Source organism: Conger conger, chromosome 14, assembly GCF_963514075.1.
Source record: "Conger conger chromosome 14, fConCon1.1, whole genome shotgun sequence".
In the NCBI taxonomy this organism is placed as follows: domain Eukaryota; kingdom Metazoa; phylum Chordata; class Actinopteri; order Anguilliformes; family Congridae; genus Conger; species Conger conger.
Genome location: NC_083773.1, coordinates 42,130,485 through 42,149,787, shown reverse-complemented (window position 1 = coordinate 42,149,787; position 19,303 = coordinate 42,130,485). Strand labels below are relative to the sequence as shown.

Genomic DNA, 19,303 nt, shown 5'->3' with positions numbered 1-19,303 from the left:
TCGTAAATTCCTTAAATTACGAGATACTTTCTTTTCGCGACCGCTCTCTCCCCGGGTCTTTCAAGAGGGCGTGATCACGGACGTGGAAAGGGGTGTGTTTTAGAATGCTAGTCAGGTTTCCAGCCCCTTCATTGGATTTCACTTGCGACACCCAGATTTTTTCTGATCGCACAAAAACAATCACGACAGCAAATACTTTTGATAGGTGCAGGTCCGCGCCATTTCGTGGTTGCGACTGAAAATATATCCGCCCACAAATATGCTTACTTGTGATGTTTTCTAAACTTCGCAGAAAATACTCGTGTGTGGATGTACACTGAAACACAAAGGCTCTCTTAACGGGCGTGGCTGACATTCCTTAGTCTTTCTACACTCGTTATTCCTTTCTTAACCTTACACAACCATCTGAAACCATAGCAAAGGGAAATCACTGACTTTTGATGTCATGGGCGACTACGAGGATCTGGGTGAGTATTCCCTTGAAAGATCTGCATTAAGATTGTGTGCCTTTTACAGATAGTGTATCATATTACAGCCAATTTTAAGTTGCATACTTTTGATTAATTTGAGCCTTTTCAGGCTGTGCCTGCCTTGTTTGTAACTGTTCTTCAGGCGGATCGCTGTAGATTCTTCATATCTGTCAACGGAGCACAACAAGCGAGTCGGATCATTAAAGAATTAGGCAGATGAAAGAAGGAACGAGTCAAAGAAAGAAGGAGGAAAGATAAATAATGAAATTATATTTTCACTGAGCGGAATAAATTGAGAGAACTTTCTTATATTGATTAACAACTTTAAAAATAAAGGCAGCTTGGCTATATGTATTTATGGGATTTAGCTAATATGATAATTAGATTCAATCTTTTATCTTGGATCCAAACAGCGCAGAATAATTCTGGATATATCTCATATTTTATAAACCTGGATACATATATTGCCTTATTTTTATTTTTAAAAATGTTTTGGGCAATGGCAAAATAAGCACAATATTCCTTCTCATAAAAAGTGTAAGACCGTTTTATGCTCAGTTAAACAAACCGTTACAGCTGCCAGTGCGTGTGTGGATGTGTGCGGATGACGTCATTAAAGAAGCGTTCCCGAAGCGCTAGTTGTCATACCGACATGCTTCCTCAGTCGTCTTCAGTCTATTGTCACTAAAACAGAATGGGTCCATTTCAGTGTGCTTAGCTGGAGTTTGACCTCAGGTTTAGACCCCCAGACTGTCTGAACTGCATTACAAACTTGTGAAATCAGGATTTGCTTTTCCAATTGTCAAGTCGTTTTGTGGTGGAGGAGATTTAACCTTTAACCTTAAAAGTTTAAACTCCAGCTAAGTACCCTGCAGTTGACGCAAGGTGGTTGACCTAAAATATAAATTATCTGTATCAGTGTAATCTTAATTGAAGGACCTATTATGATGCTACAGTGTGGAGTGCAATGGTTACACGTATCTTGAACAGTGATCATTTGGGATGGTGTGTTAAATGAACTCTCTCTCCATCCTATTTGAATCAGTAAAAGTAACTAAATAAAACTAAGACAACGCTCGATAAACAGTTGCTCACTGAGAAACGTGTAAGGGTAAGAACAGTGAAACATAGCCTGTTGGTCCCCTTTGTGTGGCGCCCTCCTGTCCAGGAAGGCCATTGGTGGTACTACCTGTACCAAATTACCTGGGAGAAAAGAAAACCAAGGCTGAATTTGGATTCGAGGTCCAGATTTAATGATGGCTGCCCTATTCTGTCACCTGCACAATGTGGTTGGTGGCCATGTTGTTGCTTTCCCGTACACTGCAAAGTATTTAGGTTCTCACAATTGAAAATTCTCAAGATTTAAAATAATACTGTTGAGTGCTGTGGATTACAAATTCTAAGCTCTAGTAACAAGCCATTTATGTTGGCACAGCAGCCATAGATAATTTGTATTGATCAGGAGTAAGTAGTATAGTATAGGAAATTGATAGATCGATGAAGTGTTTTACCCCCAAAACACTTTTTATGTTGGTACAGTGAAAAATTCGTAGTTGGTAATTATTATTATTTTTTGATAGGAGTAACACAATGTAGTTCACAAAACAACTAATATTTTACTAAACAGGACATTGTGACTTAATACAATCTATTAATGGTTGCCGTGCCAATATAAAAGGCTGGTCAGCAGAGCATAGAATTTGTAACCTCGGGAACTTTGGACATTGAAAGTTGAGCAAACTCAAAAGTGCTGTTGTAGTCAGTTATATAATAGTCTGTGTATTAACTCATATGGGTATAATGATACATTGATCCTGATTAATGCATCAGTCCAAAGGGCAACGATCCAACTGGTACAATGTGCAAAAATTGATCCGTATTGTTCTGAATCATAAATATTTTATAAAATGTCCATGTTATTATGGTGGTTTGCTCTCTAGCAACACTGCCAACATCATTGTTTACATTTCCAACTAGACTTCATCATCCCTCACGCTAGTGCTGTTTTTCCGTCTGTTAAACAATACGATTTTGCACTGTTGTAGATACATTATTGCAGGATTATGTTTTCTGGATCATGTAGCTATAGTGGCAAGACAAAGTATGTGAACCCTTTGGAATTTCCTGGTTTTCTGCATTAATTGGTCATAAAATGTGATGTGATCTTCATCTATGTAAACACAATGTACTGATAGCAAATAACACACAGACAATTATAATCTGTCTTTATTGAACACACCCATTAAACATTCACTGTTTTGGCAGAAAAAGTAAATGAACCCTTGGATTTAATAACTGGTCCCTTGGCAGCAATAACCTCAAACAAGTGCTTCTGTTTGCTATGGATCTGACCTGCACAACGTTCAGGAGACATTTTCAACCATTCTTCCTTATAGAACTGCTTCAGCTCAGGCATAGTTTTAGGATGTCTGGTGTGAGCGGCTCTGGAGGTCTTTCCACAGCATCTCTATTGGGTTAAGGTCTGGGCCATTCCATTTTCTTTTTTCGACCCATTCTGTAGCACATTTACTTTGATGTTTAGGGTCATTGTCCTACTGCATCAACCAACTTCTACTGAGTTTCAGCTGGAGGACAGCCACCCTGACAATGTCCTGTAGAATATCTTGATAAACTTGGTTATTGATATTCCTCTCGATGATGGCAAGCTGTCCAGGCCCTGAGGCAGCAAAGCAACCACATGCTCCCTCCACCCTACTTCACCATTGGGATGTTTTCATGTTGGTATGTGATGCCATTTTTATGCCATACGTAGTGCTGCATGTTCTTCTTTCAAATGATTCTTTCAAATGATTCCTTCAAATGATTCCTTCAAATGATTCCTTCAAGCCTAGCTATTTCTCTATGGTTCTTCTTCTTTTTTTTACCTTGTTGAGCATTCTGCGTTGTACCTTTGAAGTCATCTTGGCTGGGTGCCCACTTCTAGGGAGAGTACTAAATCACCTCCATTTATGGACAATCAAACTATGGACTGATGAATATCAAAACTCTTTGTGATGACTTTGTAACCCTTTCCAGCTTCATGCAAATCAACCATTTTTGATTGTTGCTCTTCTGAGATCCCTTTTTGCAAGGAATGGTTCACATCAGCAGATGCTTGTTTGAGTGTTTATTTATGAGTGAAAGTACCTCTAATCTCACTTCATTGATTGGACTCAAGGTTTGCTAACTCCTGACTCCAATCAGCTTTTGTTGAATTCATTAGCCTAGGGGTTCACATACTGTTTCCAGCCTATATAGTGAATGTTTGAATGATGTATTCAATATGGAAAAGAACAATACAATAATTTTGTGCTATTAGTTAGCACAGATTGTGTTTATTCATTATTGTAATTTAGATGAAGATCAGACCATATTTTAAGACAAATCCAGGGGATTGGCACCTGCCTAGTCTAATCTTGAAGTCACTTTGGATAAAAGCGTCAGCTAAATCGCTGTAATGTAATGTAATATCTTGGATCGTATCGTAGCAACTTGCTTACTTAGCATGTCTTGCTAAAACTGTTGCCTCAAGAATCAAAATTGTGTCCCATGTTTGCGAAGCCTGAGGTTTACACCCCTAAAAGAAACCTGAATCTGACCTGCGACCGTTCATAAGGCAAAAGTACCCAAATGCACTGCACTTAAGAAGCAGTTTTAGTCTTGTCTTGAAAATATCAATTTCTCTCAAGTAGAACATTTTACGAGAACAGTTACTGTTTGCTTGATGAGAGAAATTTTCCCAACCCATTGGCGAACCATGAAATGAGTCAAACTTTCTCATTGGCATTAAAAAAAAAAAAAAAATCTAATTATGCAAAAAAGATTTTAAGTCGTAAATATAAGAGTAAGATACTTGTTAAGGCTGACTGAGGATAACAACCTGTTGATATGGGCAGTTCAATGCAGTCAACAACTTGTTGAGTTCAGTCTGGCGCGCGCAGTACTGCTGCAGTCAGAGGTACTCTGGGGAGCAGGGGGTGGCGGTGGGGGGGTGCAATGCGGGCCCATGCGAATGCTAAAGGTTGTTGCTGAAAATGAGTTAAGGGGCTATAAATGCCTGCCTAAAATAGATTAAAACAATGTCCCCCCCCCCACTGGCGGCAGAACGTCCCTGCGTCGGCAGGGCGGTATTTTGGGTACATTGTTCGGCCTTGTTTTTCACGCTTCTGGCTTGTTTTCACCAAGCCCTTAGTCGCGCAGCAAAGGAATGGACCGCCTCCCTCCTCCTAGCATCATTGTGTTTGGAGAAAAGGTGCAGTTTAAGAGTTCAGAACCCCGCTGTGCTGGGCTGTTACTCAGTGTAGCTCCACAGACTGTGTTCACTGTGCTGTTACTCAGTGTAGCTCCACAGACTGTGTTCACTATGCTGTTACTCGGTGTAGCTCCACACACTGTGTTCACTGTGCTGTTACTCAGTGTAGCTCTACAGGCTGTGTTCACTGTGCTGTTACTCAGTGTAGCTCCACAGGCTGTGTTCACTGTGCTGTTACTCAGTGTAGCTCCACAGACTGTGTTCACTGTGCTGTTACTCAGTGTAGCTCCACAGACTGTGTTCACTGTGCTGTGCTGTTACTCAGTATAGTTCCACAGGCTGTGTTCACTGTGCTGTTACTCAGTGTAGCTCCACACACTGTGTTCACTGTGCTGTTACTCAGTGTAGCTCCACACACCGTGTTCACTGTGCTGTTACTCAGTGTAGCTCCACACACTGTGTTCACTGTGCTGTTACTCAGTGTAGCTCCACACACCGTGTTCACTGTGCTGTTACTCAGTGTAGCTCCACAGACTGTGTTCTCTGTGCTGTGATCCCACTGAGTTTTAATCCCAGCTGAACCTGGTTCACCCTGATTCATTTAAAGCTCTGCCTCTGTGTTTGGATAACATTTGAGATCATGTGGTGTGTGGTCAGTGAATCAGATCATGTGGTGTGTGGTGTGCGGTCAGTGAATGAGATCATGTGTGTGGTCTGTGAATGAGATCGTATGGTGTGTGGTCAGTAAATCAGATCATGTGGTGTGAGGTCTGGTATTATTTTATTATTCATAATTGTTATTATTATTATTATTGTTATTATTATTATTATTATTATTATTATTATTATTATTATTATGATTATATTATTATTATTATTATTTCCTCGCCCTGTAAAAAGGTGATGGCAGTCTCAATGGGACTCTGGTTACATAAGGATACATTAGGATAAATCAAAGCTTTAAAAAAATGTATTACATTTGTATAATTTGTGCCATGTTTACCTGCTTAATGGGACACTTTCAAATATTCTGTGTCTCTTCACAATTTCCATTCAACAATGGGATACTGCTGGATTCTTAAACTTCATAAGTGTGAATGAACCCCAGGCAAAGTACTTTGGTTTCAATGGAGTCTAAATTCTCCATTTCAGCTTTCAGTTTCCTCCAAGTGTACAGCGACAGTGTTCCACCAGTGCTGTCCTGCTTTCTGGCTTTATTCTGACTGAAGCCCGCCTCTTCCCACAGGGGACTGTGACCCCAACATACCCGAGGAGGGCCCGACAGCGCCCCCTCCTGGCTGGCTGGATAACGTGACGGGGTATGACCAGAATGACGGCGATGCGGGTGAGTGGGGGAGCGCTCTGCGAGCTTCCTCAGCCACTCCAGCGACATTTCACTCACCTTTACTCAAAATGGAGTGCATATTCCTGAGCAATGGGGCTGGCAGACACAGGGGAGGGTTAAGGAAGATGGCTGGGACACGCAAGGTTGGTGGTTCTAATCCCGGTGTAGCCGCAGTAAGATCCGCACAGCCATTGGGCCCTTGAGCAAGGCCCTTAACCCTGCATTGCTCCAGGGGAGGATTGTCTCCTACTTAGTTTAATCTGTACGTCGCTCTGGATAAGAGCGTCTGCCAAATACCATTAATGTAATGTAACGTAATGGCTAGGAGATCTGTCAAACGGTGCTCAGGTGGTAGCCTGATCTGCTTTGCGATTGGCTCAAAGCACAATTGGTTACATCCGCCTTCTTTTACGGAATCCTGAATTACCCCGGTGTTGCTTCCCATTTTCAAGTGTCATTTTTTATGATTTTACAAGAATTTTTAAAGGAAAAAGGTGAAGGTACATGAAGTAATTGAATATTATATTGTTTATTTTTAATTATTTAATATGTTTTAACCTGCATTGAATTTCAATGTCAAATCAAGTCAATTCATGCTAGAGATTAAATGACTATATATTCATATACAACTGAATTTCACCATGGGAACCCTTAGAAAAAGGTAATTCTAATGTATCTAATCTATAAATATATTGAATTCACAAAGAAAATATTAATAAAAAGGGAATAGAATTTAAAATATTTTGCCATTAATTTTCGACATTGGGCTGGCGGTGGAATTCATTGTTGTAATGTAATAAATGTGTCTGCCCTTTTCTCTGCTGTTGTACTGAAGTTGTTTTGCACGGTTATGTTATTCAGATGGGACTGATAAGCTGTACCCCCCTCCACCAGCCTATGTGCCTGTCCCAGAGAATGACAGGAATTCTGCTGTGCCCAATGTCAGGTGAGCCCGGATAATACTGCAACCAGAAACATACCCGTTAGATTACTTATTTCACTTTTCAGCCAAAGTGACTTATATTTTATTTGACTCAGGAGGGATGTGGGGCTAAGGGCTTAACAGCTGCATGGATCCTAGTGTGGCTACACGTTGGGCTTGAACCACCAAACTTCCAGGTTCCAGTGAAGCACATTAGCCACTAGAGTACATGGCTGCCCCACTCTGTTCTGCCCAGTAATGTGGGCTTTACATATTTAGGACGAGACAGATTTTTGGGATCTGTTTTAAGGACTTCCATTTTTCCCAACACTCCAGTCTTGTTTGTAACCTGGCTAATTTTCAAAGTCTCCAGTCTTTGTTGTAAATCCAAAATAAATGGAATTCTAAACTGATTTATTTTTCCAAAAAGTCTCATCTTTGCCTCAATACTCCAGAATAAATGTCAGTGTGCCCTGCGCAGTTTGCAGCCCTGCCAGGGAAACGTTCAGAAGTTGAGCGGGCGTGTTTTCCTGCAGTGTGCCGGTGGTGTCAGAGGACATAGCCAGGGAAGCGCTGATGCAGTTCGCGGGGAAGAAGTGGACCCACAGCAGGAAGCCGGCCCAAGGCATGATCTTTAAGGACCTGAGACCCTTCACCGTGTACCGCGTACGTACCGCCACATACCGTCCAATCAGGAGAAACCTAAAGGAGAGGTCCATAGAGGTCTGTTATATTGGTGTTCATCAACTCCAGTCCTCGGGTGCCATTTATCAGAAGGTTTTTGTTGTAACCAGGAACTCACACACCTGACTTAGCTAATCAAGGGCATTGTTTGGTGCTTTGATTGGTTCAGTCATTACAGCAGGGTGTGTGAGGATTAGCTATATTTTTGCCCTCAATGGCAGCCTGGGGGTAGATGGTCACGTGAAAAGGGTAATCTCGCGTTGTAATCTCGCGCCTGCGTGTTTGCTAATCAACTAGGGATTTTCTTTCTAAAAAAGAGGGCAGCCTCGTATCAAAAGGGCAGCTTGGGCTCCCTACAGATCTGGTGTGTGGGTCGTGTGATTTCCTCTCATGCAGTGTTCACCTTCTTTTCCTCTTTGTTTTGCTCACTTAAAAAAATATATATATACAAAAACAAATCACGTTTCTGCTCAGTCCAGGGGGTTTGGGGAAAGGCAGTCTTACTTCAGGAGTAACATCACGCAAAACACGCCCGTCTGCCCCCAGAGTGCTCTTGTGGGCAGAAAAAACTGCATTGAGCATGTGTAAGTTCGATGTCAGTCAAATTGACTCCCCGCCCTTCAAAACGTCCCCCTGAAAGGTTTTGAAACGTGACCCTAGATCAGATATAGGTCATTCTGTATTCTTTGGACACCTCCTATTTTCACGTTACATTGCATTACAATCTCTTGTCCTATTAAGAGTGACGTAGTCAGGGTTACCCTCAGGAATACAAATATGTGGCATCACCAAGATGGCACAGATACCCATGTCAATAGGTGTAATGTAAACCCATCAATCAACAGTTTGTATTGTAAAAAAATTAAGAAGATGGCACACAGCTGTTTCTTAATTCAAAAGGAAATGTTATGTCGGAATATTAATCACCTGTATGAGATCTCTCATGTTATGCAAGTCAAACTGGAATGTGATGTGACTGAAGAATGCGTTGTCTCTCTGTAGTACCGCTTGGAAACATACACAGAGTCCCGGTCGAGCACCTGGGAGTGGGAGCCTTATACAAGTACGTGCACAACATACTTAAACTGCTTCAGTGAATATACATACTTAAACTGCTTCAGCTAACAAACATACTTAAACTCCTTCAGCTAACAAACATACTTAAACTCCTTCAGCTAACAAACATACTTAAACTCCTTCAGCTAACAAACATACTTAATCTCCCTCAGCTAACAAACATACTCAGCTAATATCCAGCTGTGAATGGACTGCATGTACAAATGAAGCTGTATAAGTTTATGAGCTGTATAAGCGTGTCTGCTAAGTGCCTGTAAAGAGTGATGCAATGTCATTGTCCTCCCAGACCAGTTTGTGGACGGGCCTCAGTTCGGCCTGAGCCCCCCTCCCTGGGACATCCCGATGGAGGTCCCCCCCATGTACACAGACGTGTCCCTCAAGGTGCGCGTGCCCCATTCCTCTTTTGTCAAGGTAAGAAGAAGGGCACTCCTGACCAGCCACACGGTGAACTGAGATATCGGTGCAATGTGTGCTTAAGTGTGTGTATGTGTGTAAATGTGCACTGAAAACACACCTTATCTCTGAGCACAATGAACAGAGATGTGTGTGAAATGTGTGTAAATGTTTGTGTAATTATGTGTGTGTGCGTGTGTGTAAATGTGTGTATGTGTAAATGTTTGTGAGTGTGTGTAAATGTATGTAAATGTGTGTGTGTGTGTGTGTAAATGTTTGTGAGTGTGTGTAAATATGCTCTGAAGGCTTCTTCTGTCACAGGTCTGTCACCAGTGTCATGGCAGGGGCAAGGTGAAATGCCGGAACTGCTTTGGCAGAGGAAAGGTGAGAGACAGATGCTTATCTTACACACACACACACACACACACACACACACACACTCAAACATGCTCACACACACAAAGTTAAGTTGTGTGCATACATTCAGAATTAAAAGAATATACAGACTGCATTGACACATAGATCCTGACACACGTGCATATGCACACATATGATAGTACAATATAGTTACAGTATCACTAGGGTTGACAGGCCTCAGGAGGTAAGAGCAGTCGGAGGGTTGCCAGCTCGATTTCCCGCCCTTGGTGTGTCGAAGCCTCCCTGAGCAAGACACCAAACCCCAAATTGCTCCTGAGTCCTTGATTGGTTCATGGTAGCCTTTCACTGATGGCGTCTGAGAGTGTGTGTGCGAATGGGTGGATGAGAGGATAAAAGCGCGATATTAATTCAGTCCTTGATTTAAAACCTCATCTGAGCCTCACAAAATAACATTCAGTCTAAGAGCATTCCAGATGAAGGTCAAAGGTGAAAACAGACACCATTAAACCCTGCAGCATTCTCGGCCACAACTGTGAACCCTGCCTCACGCGTGTGTTTGGTTGCCATCAGTTGCAGTTTTTTGTACTTCAAAGTCAGACACTTGGCTCTGTGCACTGTGTTTTCAGACGAAGTGCCTGTCTTGCTCCGGTAATGGCCGGAAAGGAAAACGGCGATGCTCTACGTGTAGTGGTTCAGGAAGACGACGGTAAGGCCGACCACACCCGAACGCTTACTTACGTTGAATACAGACTCCACCTCTCCGTGTGAATCAATCACTTCTAACGCTGCCCTCAGAACACATTCCAATACATTTCACTCCTTTGTGTGACCTGGGTTTCTCTGTGAATGACTTGGTGCTGTGTTTTCACCGTATCACACTTACAGATGTATCCAGTGCTTCGGAAAAGGTCATAAAACTTGCAAGTCCTGCCTCGGACACCAAAACCTGCTGCACTTCATCCAGCTGACTGTCACATGGTAAACGTAAATGTGTTTTACACCTTTCAGAACAACATTCAGTCAATCGGTCACACGTACGTTTTGCTTTATTAGTTCTGCGTGACACTTGTGGACCAGGAGTGTTCAGTATGATCCAAGACATGGATCAAAAGCAAAACTAAAAACGACCTGCACATACGACAACTATTATTTTTGGTTATATCTGCTCATGTGTGTTTAGCTATTTATGGATTTGATGCTTTTCACTTGTTCAAGACCTCATGCACTTGTAAGATGGTCTGCTAAATGACTAAAATGTAAATGTAATGTATTGTTTTACCTGTTTTGCTTTTATGATGCATGACTGTATTTTCATTGCAAACTAAAAGAACTAAACTGCTCCATTTTTTTCATTTTCACCTAGATTCCTTCTGTATTTGTGGCACTTTATTGATGCCTAATTTAAGAGAATACATTAAGCTAAGTTAGTGTTGTAACTGGTAAAAGTGTCTTCATTCATTTAAGCCATTTTCCACATCTCTGTGATGCTTACCCCCAGAATTGAGTTTTAACGCCGTCACATAAACTGCCAAGAATTGGCCAGATTTGGCATCTGCGCAAAGGTGTTCTTACGCAATATGAATAAATTGTTAATGTTCGGCTTGCACAGTTTTTCAAACTAATTAGGACTGTAGCAAAAAGTAGCTGAAGACCCCGTTCGAGGCTTTAGTTAATGTTAGTGGCATATAGGGCATGAAACCATCTCCTGTTTGTAAATTCAAAAACAGGTCTTGGTGCTCACTCACAAATATGTGTTCCGTCCTACCCTTGTACATAGGAAGAACCAGGTGCATGCCTTCATCCCGGATCGGTACCCAGAATTCCCCATAAAGAAGTTTGAGAAGGTGTCCGGGGACGCGTTTTTTGTGGACGAAAGCATTCTGGTAAGAAACACACACTGTACAATCATTTCTTTTGGCCTGCAAACCCACTGGCTAGCTCTGTTATTATGTCACACTACACAGGCATATAGCAGATACTCTTATCTAAATGTCTTAACTCATTTCTTAAACATAGTATCCATTTATACCGCTGAATACAGTGTGGTGTGTAGGTTTTTGGACAGTGGTACAATTTCTGTTCTTTTGGCTCTGTACTCCAGCACATTTGATTTGAAATCTCAGTTGCTTCTGATTATTCAGGTGTATTCATTCACTTCCTTAATGCATATATTTAGGAAAGCTTTCAGTATCTAGTTTTCATTCTAAGCTTTTCATTTCCGTTGGAGTCTGTTATTGGTGTTTGTCAACATGTGGCATGTTTGTCATGTTGACAAATGCCAATAACAGACTCCATTGGCAATCAGGACGAGATACTGAAAGCTTATACCTGCACTAAGGAAGCGATTGAATACACATGACTACTCAGAAACAGCTGAGAAGTCAACTATCTAATTACTTTTGGTCCCCTAAAATGGGGGGTTTATGCATATGTATGTAATTCCAATATGGAAATAATATATTCCAATTCCGATATGGATGTACTGTAAACACCCTCAAAGTAAAGCCGAGAGTCTTTAACCTCATACTCAATGTTTCACCCTCTGATCCAATGTGCTTGGAGTACAGAGGCAAAAGAACAGAATTTGCATCACTGGTCCAGATACTTCCGGACCTCACTGTCCACACACATATAACAGATGTTGTTATCTAAAGCAGCCTACAAAATGTTTGCATTTGTTAAACATCATAACCATGAATATGTCCTGAGCAATTAGCAATTCTGGTTAAGTACAAAGGGTACAATAGCTGTTTCCTGCCTAGGAATTGAATCTAATCTAATGTAATCCAATATTACAAGACCATTTCCTTACCCACAATAGTCCACCCTGTAAGTTTTTAAATGCCAAACTGATGCCAAAGACTGCCACTCTGCCAAATGAAAATGGCAAACACCGCATTTGAACAACCATGTAGGGATTCAAACCCCTAACCGTGCTGACCATATTTACGAGAGTAAGGTTTACATAAAATCAAGAGTTGAAAGTAAACACATAATCCACAAGTGCTAGATGAACACAAGGAATGCAGCCTGTAAACGACCAAGGGACTCAAACCCTCTTCTGATCCCAAGTCAGACGCCTTATCCATTACGCCACGCGGTCGAGGCCCTTTGCTGACTCATTGATGGGAGAGTGAGGTTACATGTATTGTAAATTATGCAGAGTTACATCCAAATGCTAACGAAAAATGAGTAAATCCACTTGGAAAGCAGCAAAGGACTACATTCTGCAAAATGGTAACTAAGTCAGCCGAGAACATGTGCATGATGAATACATGCACTATTCATATTCTAGTTCTAGGTGGGAAAGTGTGGCAATGTAATCAATTGCGAACATCATTTGTGTCCAGTGCTCTGAAACCAACAGCTACAGCCCAGGATTTTCACTGATTTATGACAACAAATGCGTCTTGTTGGTGGATGATTTTAAATGATTTAAGGTGAGGAGAGGGGCAAAACGAGAGTCCAAGTCGAAATGAACGAAACCAGGTCAAACGCACGCGCCATTCACTGCAAAATCAGACCATCAGACAATCTACTGGCTGGCTTGTTGCAGTGGCATTTGGTCTATAGCCTACTTCACAAATTAACTATATTTTAAGTGAAACAGCAACCATAGTCAATGTCGGACGATGTTAGAACGTTGATGAACATTCTGTGATTTCAGTTGAGCGACAGTGTATAAACCTATAAAAGAGCCTTCAGAGTCAGATGAAACAGAGCAATGCACACAATTCAGCAAACAAATAAGAGGGGGCTAGATGAGAATTGAGAGTCAAACTAAAATCATTCCAAAAAGTAATTATACACTGAAGTAATTACAATTAGGGCTGAATGATTTGGGGAAATTATCTTTCTGACCAATATTGCGATTGCGATTCGATTTCCGATTAACCATTAACAGGGCTTTGCTGCAAAAGAACAACCTACTGTATAAATAGTCCATGGTACTTCCTGGAAGGTAGGCAGGAGCTAGCTAGTTTGCCATACCTATTGCCATTAGTTTTGTTGTTCTAAGAGCTGCTGCCTTCCAGGCATCACTGAGGGAAGGGTAGTACCTTGAGTGTATAAATAATGGTTAATAAATAAATGTCAGAATGGGGAAGAAATGTGCTCGAAGTGACCAGACAGGGTGGTTTGAGTATCTCAGAAACTGCTGATCTCCTGGGATTGTCACACACAACAGTCTCTAGAGTTTGCAAAGAATGGTGCAAAAAAAACAAAAAAAATCCAGTGAGCAGCAGTTCTGTGGGAAGAAATGCCTCGTTAATGAGAGACGTCGGAGGAGAATGGCCAGACTAGTCGAAGCTGACAGGAAGGTGACAGCCACGAAAATAACCATGCATTATGACGTGGTATACAGAAGAGCACCTCTGAACATACAATGCGTCAAACCTCTAAGTGGATAGACTACAGAAGCAGAAGACTTAATAAGTCTAAGAAATAAATACAGTCCTCTCAAAAAGTAATGGAACAGCAAGGTTAATCCCTGGTTTTGCTATACACTGAAGACAATTGAGTTTGAGGTCAAAAGACATGAGATGACAGATCCGAATTTCAGCTTTTATTTCCTGGTATTTTTTTAAACTACTTAGAACGTACTATCTTTTGTATCAGACTACCCAATTTTTACGTGAGCAAAAGTATTGGAATATGTGACTGACAAGATTAGAAGAATGCAACAGTTTGGTGATGTAAATGGGTGCAGGCTTGATGCAGTTATTGTAAGCAAGGGATTAAGTGTTATTTACTTCCATTTACTTAAATACTCCATGTTCCAATACTTTTACTCGCCTAAAAAATAGGTGGTCTGATACCAAAGGTGCCATGGTCATTGTCATAACAAATCCGATGGTGACAAGAGCACGCAGTTACGTTTTCCATTGGGAATTAGGGAGAGGATACAAGGAGTCGAAAGCAGGAGGAATTTATGGCGAGCCAGAATAAACCGGAAAGATTTCCTGCTTTCACAAAGCAGCAGAGTGTGTTCTTATCACTTCATTCGAGGTATAATCTAGCCAGATGAAATTGATTGATGGCAGTGTTGACAACTAACGTTAGTGTCACGTTAGTAAAGCGGGGTACCATTAGCCGGCTAGTTAGCTAACCTTAACTAGCGTTCGCTAATTTACGTTAAAGTAGCAGAGAGATCTTAAATGAGCACAGTGGCCACTGCTAGTAATATTGACTTGCCTGTCAGTAGGCTAAACAGCTGTGTCTGTAATAAATGTGTTGTAAGATTGATCAGCCACCTCAGATACATTTATTATATCTTCCCTTTATTCTTGCCAGGTGTGAGCACTGGTCGTATTCACGAAATTGATAATGTCACAGTTTGTCATGGTAGGTAGACCGGTGTGGCAATTGTCAAGGATCTAATCCATTGATAAGACACATTTTTTCTTCATATCGTCTCCGTGATAGTTTATCTAAAGTGTCTTTATATTTCATGTTGCTATTGGTTGGTTCTCATTCGTGATATTTTGTCTGAATGCCTTGAAGGAGGTTTGTATTTTAGCCCGCTGGTGCACTGTGCATCAGTACAATAGGGCCGCAGTTTGTTTTGTTCGTTCACGTCATGGAATGTTATGAATTCACGTACAAAAACAAAGGAATTGGCCTTGCTGTTTCAATGCTTTTGGAGGAGACTGTATGTGTACAGGTATTCCTAATAAAGTGCTAACAGTGGATATTGCACAAACCGAAATAGTTGCCATGATACGCATATATGTTAAGTGCAAACGGGGCCACAGAAGCGAATAGCTTACGGTGACCTAAGAACACAAAATCAGAGAAAAGCACCATATGATAGGTATAGAGAGCAGATAAATTCCTTGAGGTGATATCATAGCGCGGTTGCAACACGTTGGTGAGTCATTGTCGAGTATTTATATTTGACATGATTTTGCATCATTGCATTGCTGTTGAAGTTGCGATGTTTATATTTGCATTTATTTTCTACTCAAAGTGAGACTAAATGGCACGTCTCTTCCGTTCTTTGCGAAAAATGTTTAGCAACGTAAGGAAGACATTGCCCGTGTCCGTATCACAACTCACTCAATTCAAAACTGAAACGAGATCAGGACTAATGACCGACGTTTAAATGCGAGCCTGCTTGTCTGATAAAGGAAAATGTTGTGGACATATGGTAGCTATAAATACTGGACCGATTACAGAATCGCTAATGTTATGTTGCATAGCCTACTCTGAACATTGATGTTCATTTATTCGGCTAATTCCGCAGTATAGTGTCGTGGATTGATGAACAGAAATTAGGTAATGGTTTCATTTCAATGTAAAGAAAAATTACGTATAAAATTCCGCAAAACGGAATTCGAGATAAAATGTCCCCTATCTCTGGACTATTTATTCGATAATAAACAATTTGTGAAAAAACTTCTCATAATCACATAGCCTATAAGCTACGTATTTTGATCGATTGGTCACTAGCCTCATCCGGACAACCTTGTAAGCACTCCTGAACGATCATATGCAGTAATTTATCTCGGCTAATAAATAGCGCTGCTTTTACGATTTGAAAATTCTGTTCCTTTAAATCGCGGTTTCGGTATGAAATATCGGTCAGAAATAATTAGGCTAGAATCCGCAAATCGCTTAATTTCCTTGAACAATATACTACAATGCCAACCTCTTTTTAAATTGTTGTCAACATCTTCGATCGTTATCAACAGTTGAGCGTGGGCAATATCTGCCTGGTAAAAATGCCAACCACAGCGATTAAACGACCACGAAGGGACTCGAACCCTCAATCTTCTGATCCGAAGTCAGACGCCTTATCCATTAGGCCACGCGGTCTGGTCTTGTTCGTCGTCTCATTGATGGGAGAGTGAGGTTTCAAGTACTCCAGATTGAGCGGAGCTGTGTAGAGTTGTCGTTCACAGCCTGTGTGGGGCCAGAGCAAATACCCCCGATGTTTCTGTTGTTATCACTGCTACTCACACTGAGCCTGCTTGTTCCCTGCTCAGGTGTACCCCATCGTGGGTTTCCCTGACCAGAATATCTGTGACATGTCCAGGAAGATGACTGAGGAGCACTTGTGCAAGTTCTCCTCTGTCAGCAGAATCCTTCAGCAGGTATCTGCAGGTTTACAACGTCTGTCTGTGTCTTGTGTGTGTGTCTGTCCCTTGGCTGTTTAACAGAAGTTATGCAAAAATAATATATATAACAGCACAATAAAGATTTGTATTAGAAGCTGTTGTGTATTGCTAAAGATTTTGATTAAAGAAAGATCATGTATGAACTTCCGTGATAACTAAATCTGAGCCAGATAAGTATTTAAATACTTAAAACATTCTGGACTGTTACTTGAATTCAAGGGGAAACTATTTTCACCAATTTTCAGAACAAACTTCTCACGATTGGCGAGTAATGTAATGTACGTCAATTCATGAAACCTTGAATTATCAAGCTTTATTGTGTTCGGAATCCTCTGTGTGTAAAATATACGTGTGCAGTACATGTTCTTTCCAGTAGGTGTCAGCATTGAATATAGTTGGCTATTTTTGTTTTTTCCACAGCGCCAGAGTATTGAACTGGTCCCTCTCACACACGCCTTCTACACCTACAAAGGAAAGGACTACAACTACTTTGTCTACGGTTTAGAAAACAAGGTTTACTCTCCAAATTATCCATCCAGTTGCTCTATTTTGTAATAACTGGGGATACTTCTTTGAGTACATCACAGACGTTAATGTAAATTTCTCTTCTTTTTCTTCCTTATTTTTGTCACACATTATGTTCTTTCGGTACTATTCTGTCTATTTACTATGTACTATTTTCAGATTCAATTATTTTTTTAAACATTAATTGACTGTACTTTTACATTTTGAAAAAGAAATCACTGTCTCCTAAAAAATTAAGGCAGGCATCTGCATTAATCCGAGTAATTTCTACTTCAGGTATTATAAATCAATGTGAGACTTACATAGCTAGTTAAGTACGTCAAATGTGGGTTTCCTCCATATTTAAAAGCTGAATTACATTGAAACTACTTCAATAAATTCAACACCAAAAATGGCACCAGGCCAGAGTGAGTTTAAGTTTTAAGTTGAGAACAGTGCGGTATCATGAACTCAAAAGCATTTTCTGACATTTACCAGATTGAATCACTTCTCAGCATTGACCCGTAATATAAAGTAAGTGCATTTCTTAGAAAATAAATAGAAGTAAATGTTTTATTTCCTGAGCACTACATACTTGTTGAGATCTCACCTTTTACAATATGTACTGGTTATAGGGTGTTATAAAAGCAAAAAAAAAAATGTATTTCTAACTTCATCTTGGTTATCCCGTATGGCATTTGTGACTGATGACATCATATGATTATACATTAAAAGAGATAAATTACAATTGCTGAAAATAACAATTTAGAAATTACTAAATGTTATTCTAATGAAGGTAAAAAACTGCTTTTACTTGCATTGTTATCCCATTTTATTTTTTCTAAATGGGAATTACTTATTGGTCACTGACCCATATACCATATATTTGAAAGAGTTAAAACTCTATCTGTATTTCCTTATATCTAGCTCGAGTTTAGTCTGGCAATGATAGGCTCATTGCATTTTCTTAATAATGCCCAAAGTAGAAATGACTCAAAAAGCTCAATGCAAATTCCTGCAGAAATGCAAGGACTTGTACAATAGTAAAAGTAAACGCACACTATTTTAGAGTGTACCTATCTCTAACGCAATGGAATTGTGTTTTGTATGTTTTCATATTTGTAATATAATAAAGTAAACTTTGACCTCACAGTTGACTGTTGAATAATTTAAAACATTGCATAATATTGTGTGAATCTCGACTGTTTAGGTTTTTTAAATTTGTTCCACTTCCATGGAACTAATATTTAAAGCTATGCACATTCACATGAGTGCAGGCAGCACACATTCACACGCACACACATACACACACTCACACGCACACACATACACACATTCACACGCACACACATACACACACTCACACGCACACACATACACACATTCACACGCACACACATACACACATTCACACGCACACACATACACACATTCACACGCACACACATACACACACTCACACGCACACACATACACACATTCACACGCACACACATACACACATTCACACGCACACACATACACTCACACGCACACACATACACACATTCACACGCACACACATACACACATTCACACGCACACACATACACACATTCCCACGCACACACATACACACATTCACACGCACACATACACACACTCACACGCACACACAGACACACATTCACACGCACACACATACACACACTCACACGCACACACATACACACATTCACACGCACACACATACACACATTCACACGCATACACATACACACACTCACACGCACACACATACACACATTCACAGGCACACACATACACACATTCACACGCACACACACACATTCACACGCACACACATACACACATTCACACGCACACACATACACACACTCACACGCACACACATTCACACGCACACACATACACACATTCACACGCACACACATACACACATTCACACGCACACACATACACACACTCACACGCACACACACATACACACATTCACACGCACACACACATACACACATTCACATGCGCACACACACATACACACATTCACATGCGCATACACACATTCACATGCACGCACACGTACACACACTCACATGCGCACACACATACACACATTCACACGCACACACACGTACACACATTCACACGCACACACAC

At 40.7% G+C, this 19,303-nt stretch overlaps 1 protein-coding gene and 1 non-coding gene across 2 annotated transcripts; one reads left to right on the top strand and one right to left on the bottom strand.

Moving 5' to 3' along the window:
• The first annotated feature begins 316 nt into the window (after nucleotides 1-316).
• ssuh2.1 (ssu-2 homolog, tandem duplicate 1) lies at nucleotides 317-18,293 on the top strand. The gene is made up of 12 exons (XM_061220710.1): nucleotides 317-467; nucleotides 5,969-6,067; nucleotides 6,929-7,013; nucleotides 7,526-7,655; nucleotides 8,676-8,736; nucleotides 9,037-9,161; nucleotides 9,465-9,527; nucleotides 10,148-10,227; nucleotides 10,407-10,499; nucleotides 11,299-11,404; nucleotides 16,508-16,615; nucleotides 17,060-18,293. The coding sequence occupies exons 1-12, from the start codon at nucleotides 446-448 to the stop codon at nucleotides 17,192-17,194; spliced, it is 1,107 nt and encodes a 368-aa protein (XP_061076694.1). The 5' UTR covers nucleotides 317-445; the 3' UTR covers nucleotides 17,195-18,293.
• On the bottom strand, nucleotides 16,265-16,337 carry trnar-ucg (transfer RNA arginine (anticodon UCG)). The gene has a single exon. It is a non-coding gene; the product is annotated as a tRNA-Arg (tRNA).
• Nucleotides 18,294-19,303: the final 1,010 nt, after the last annotated feature.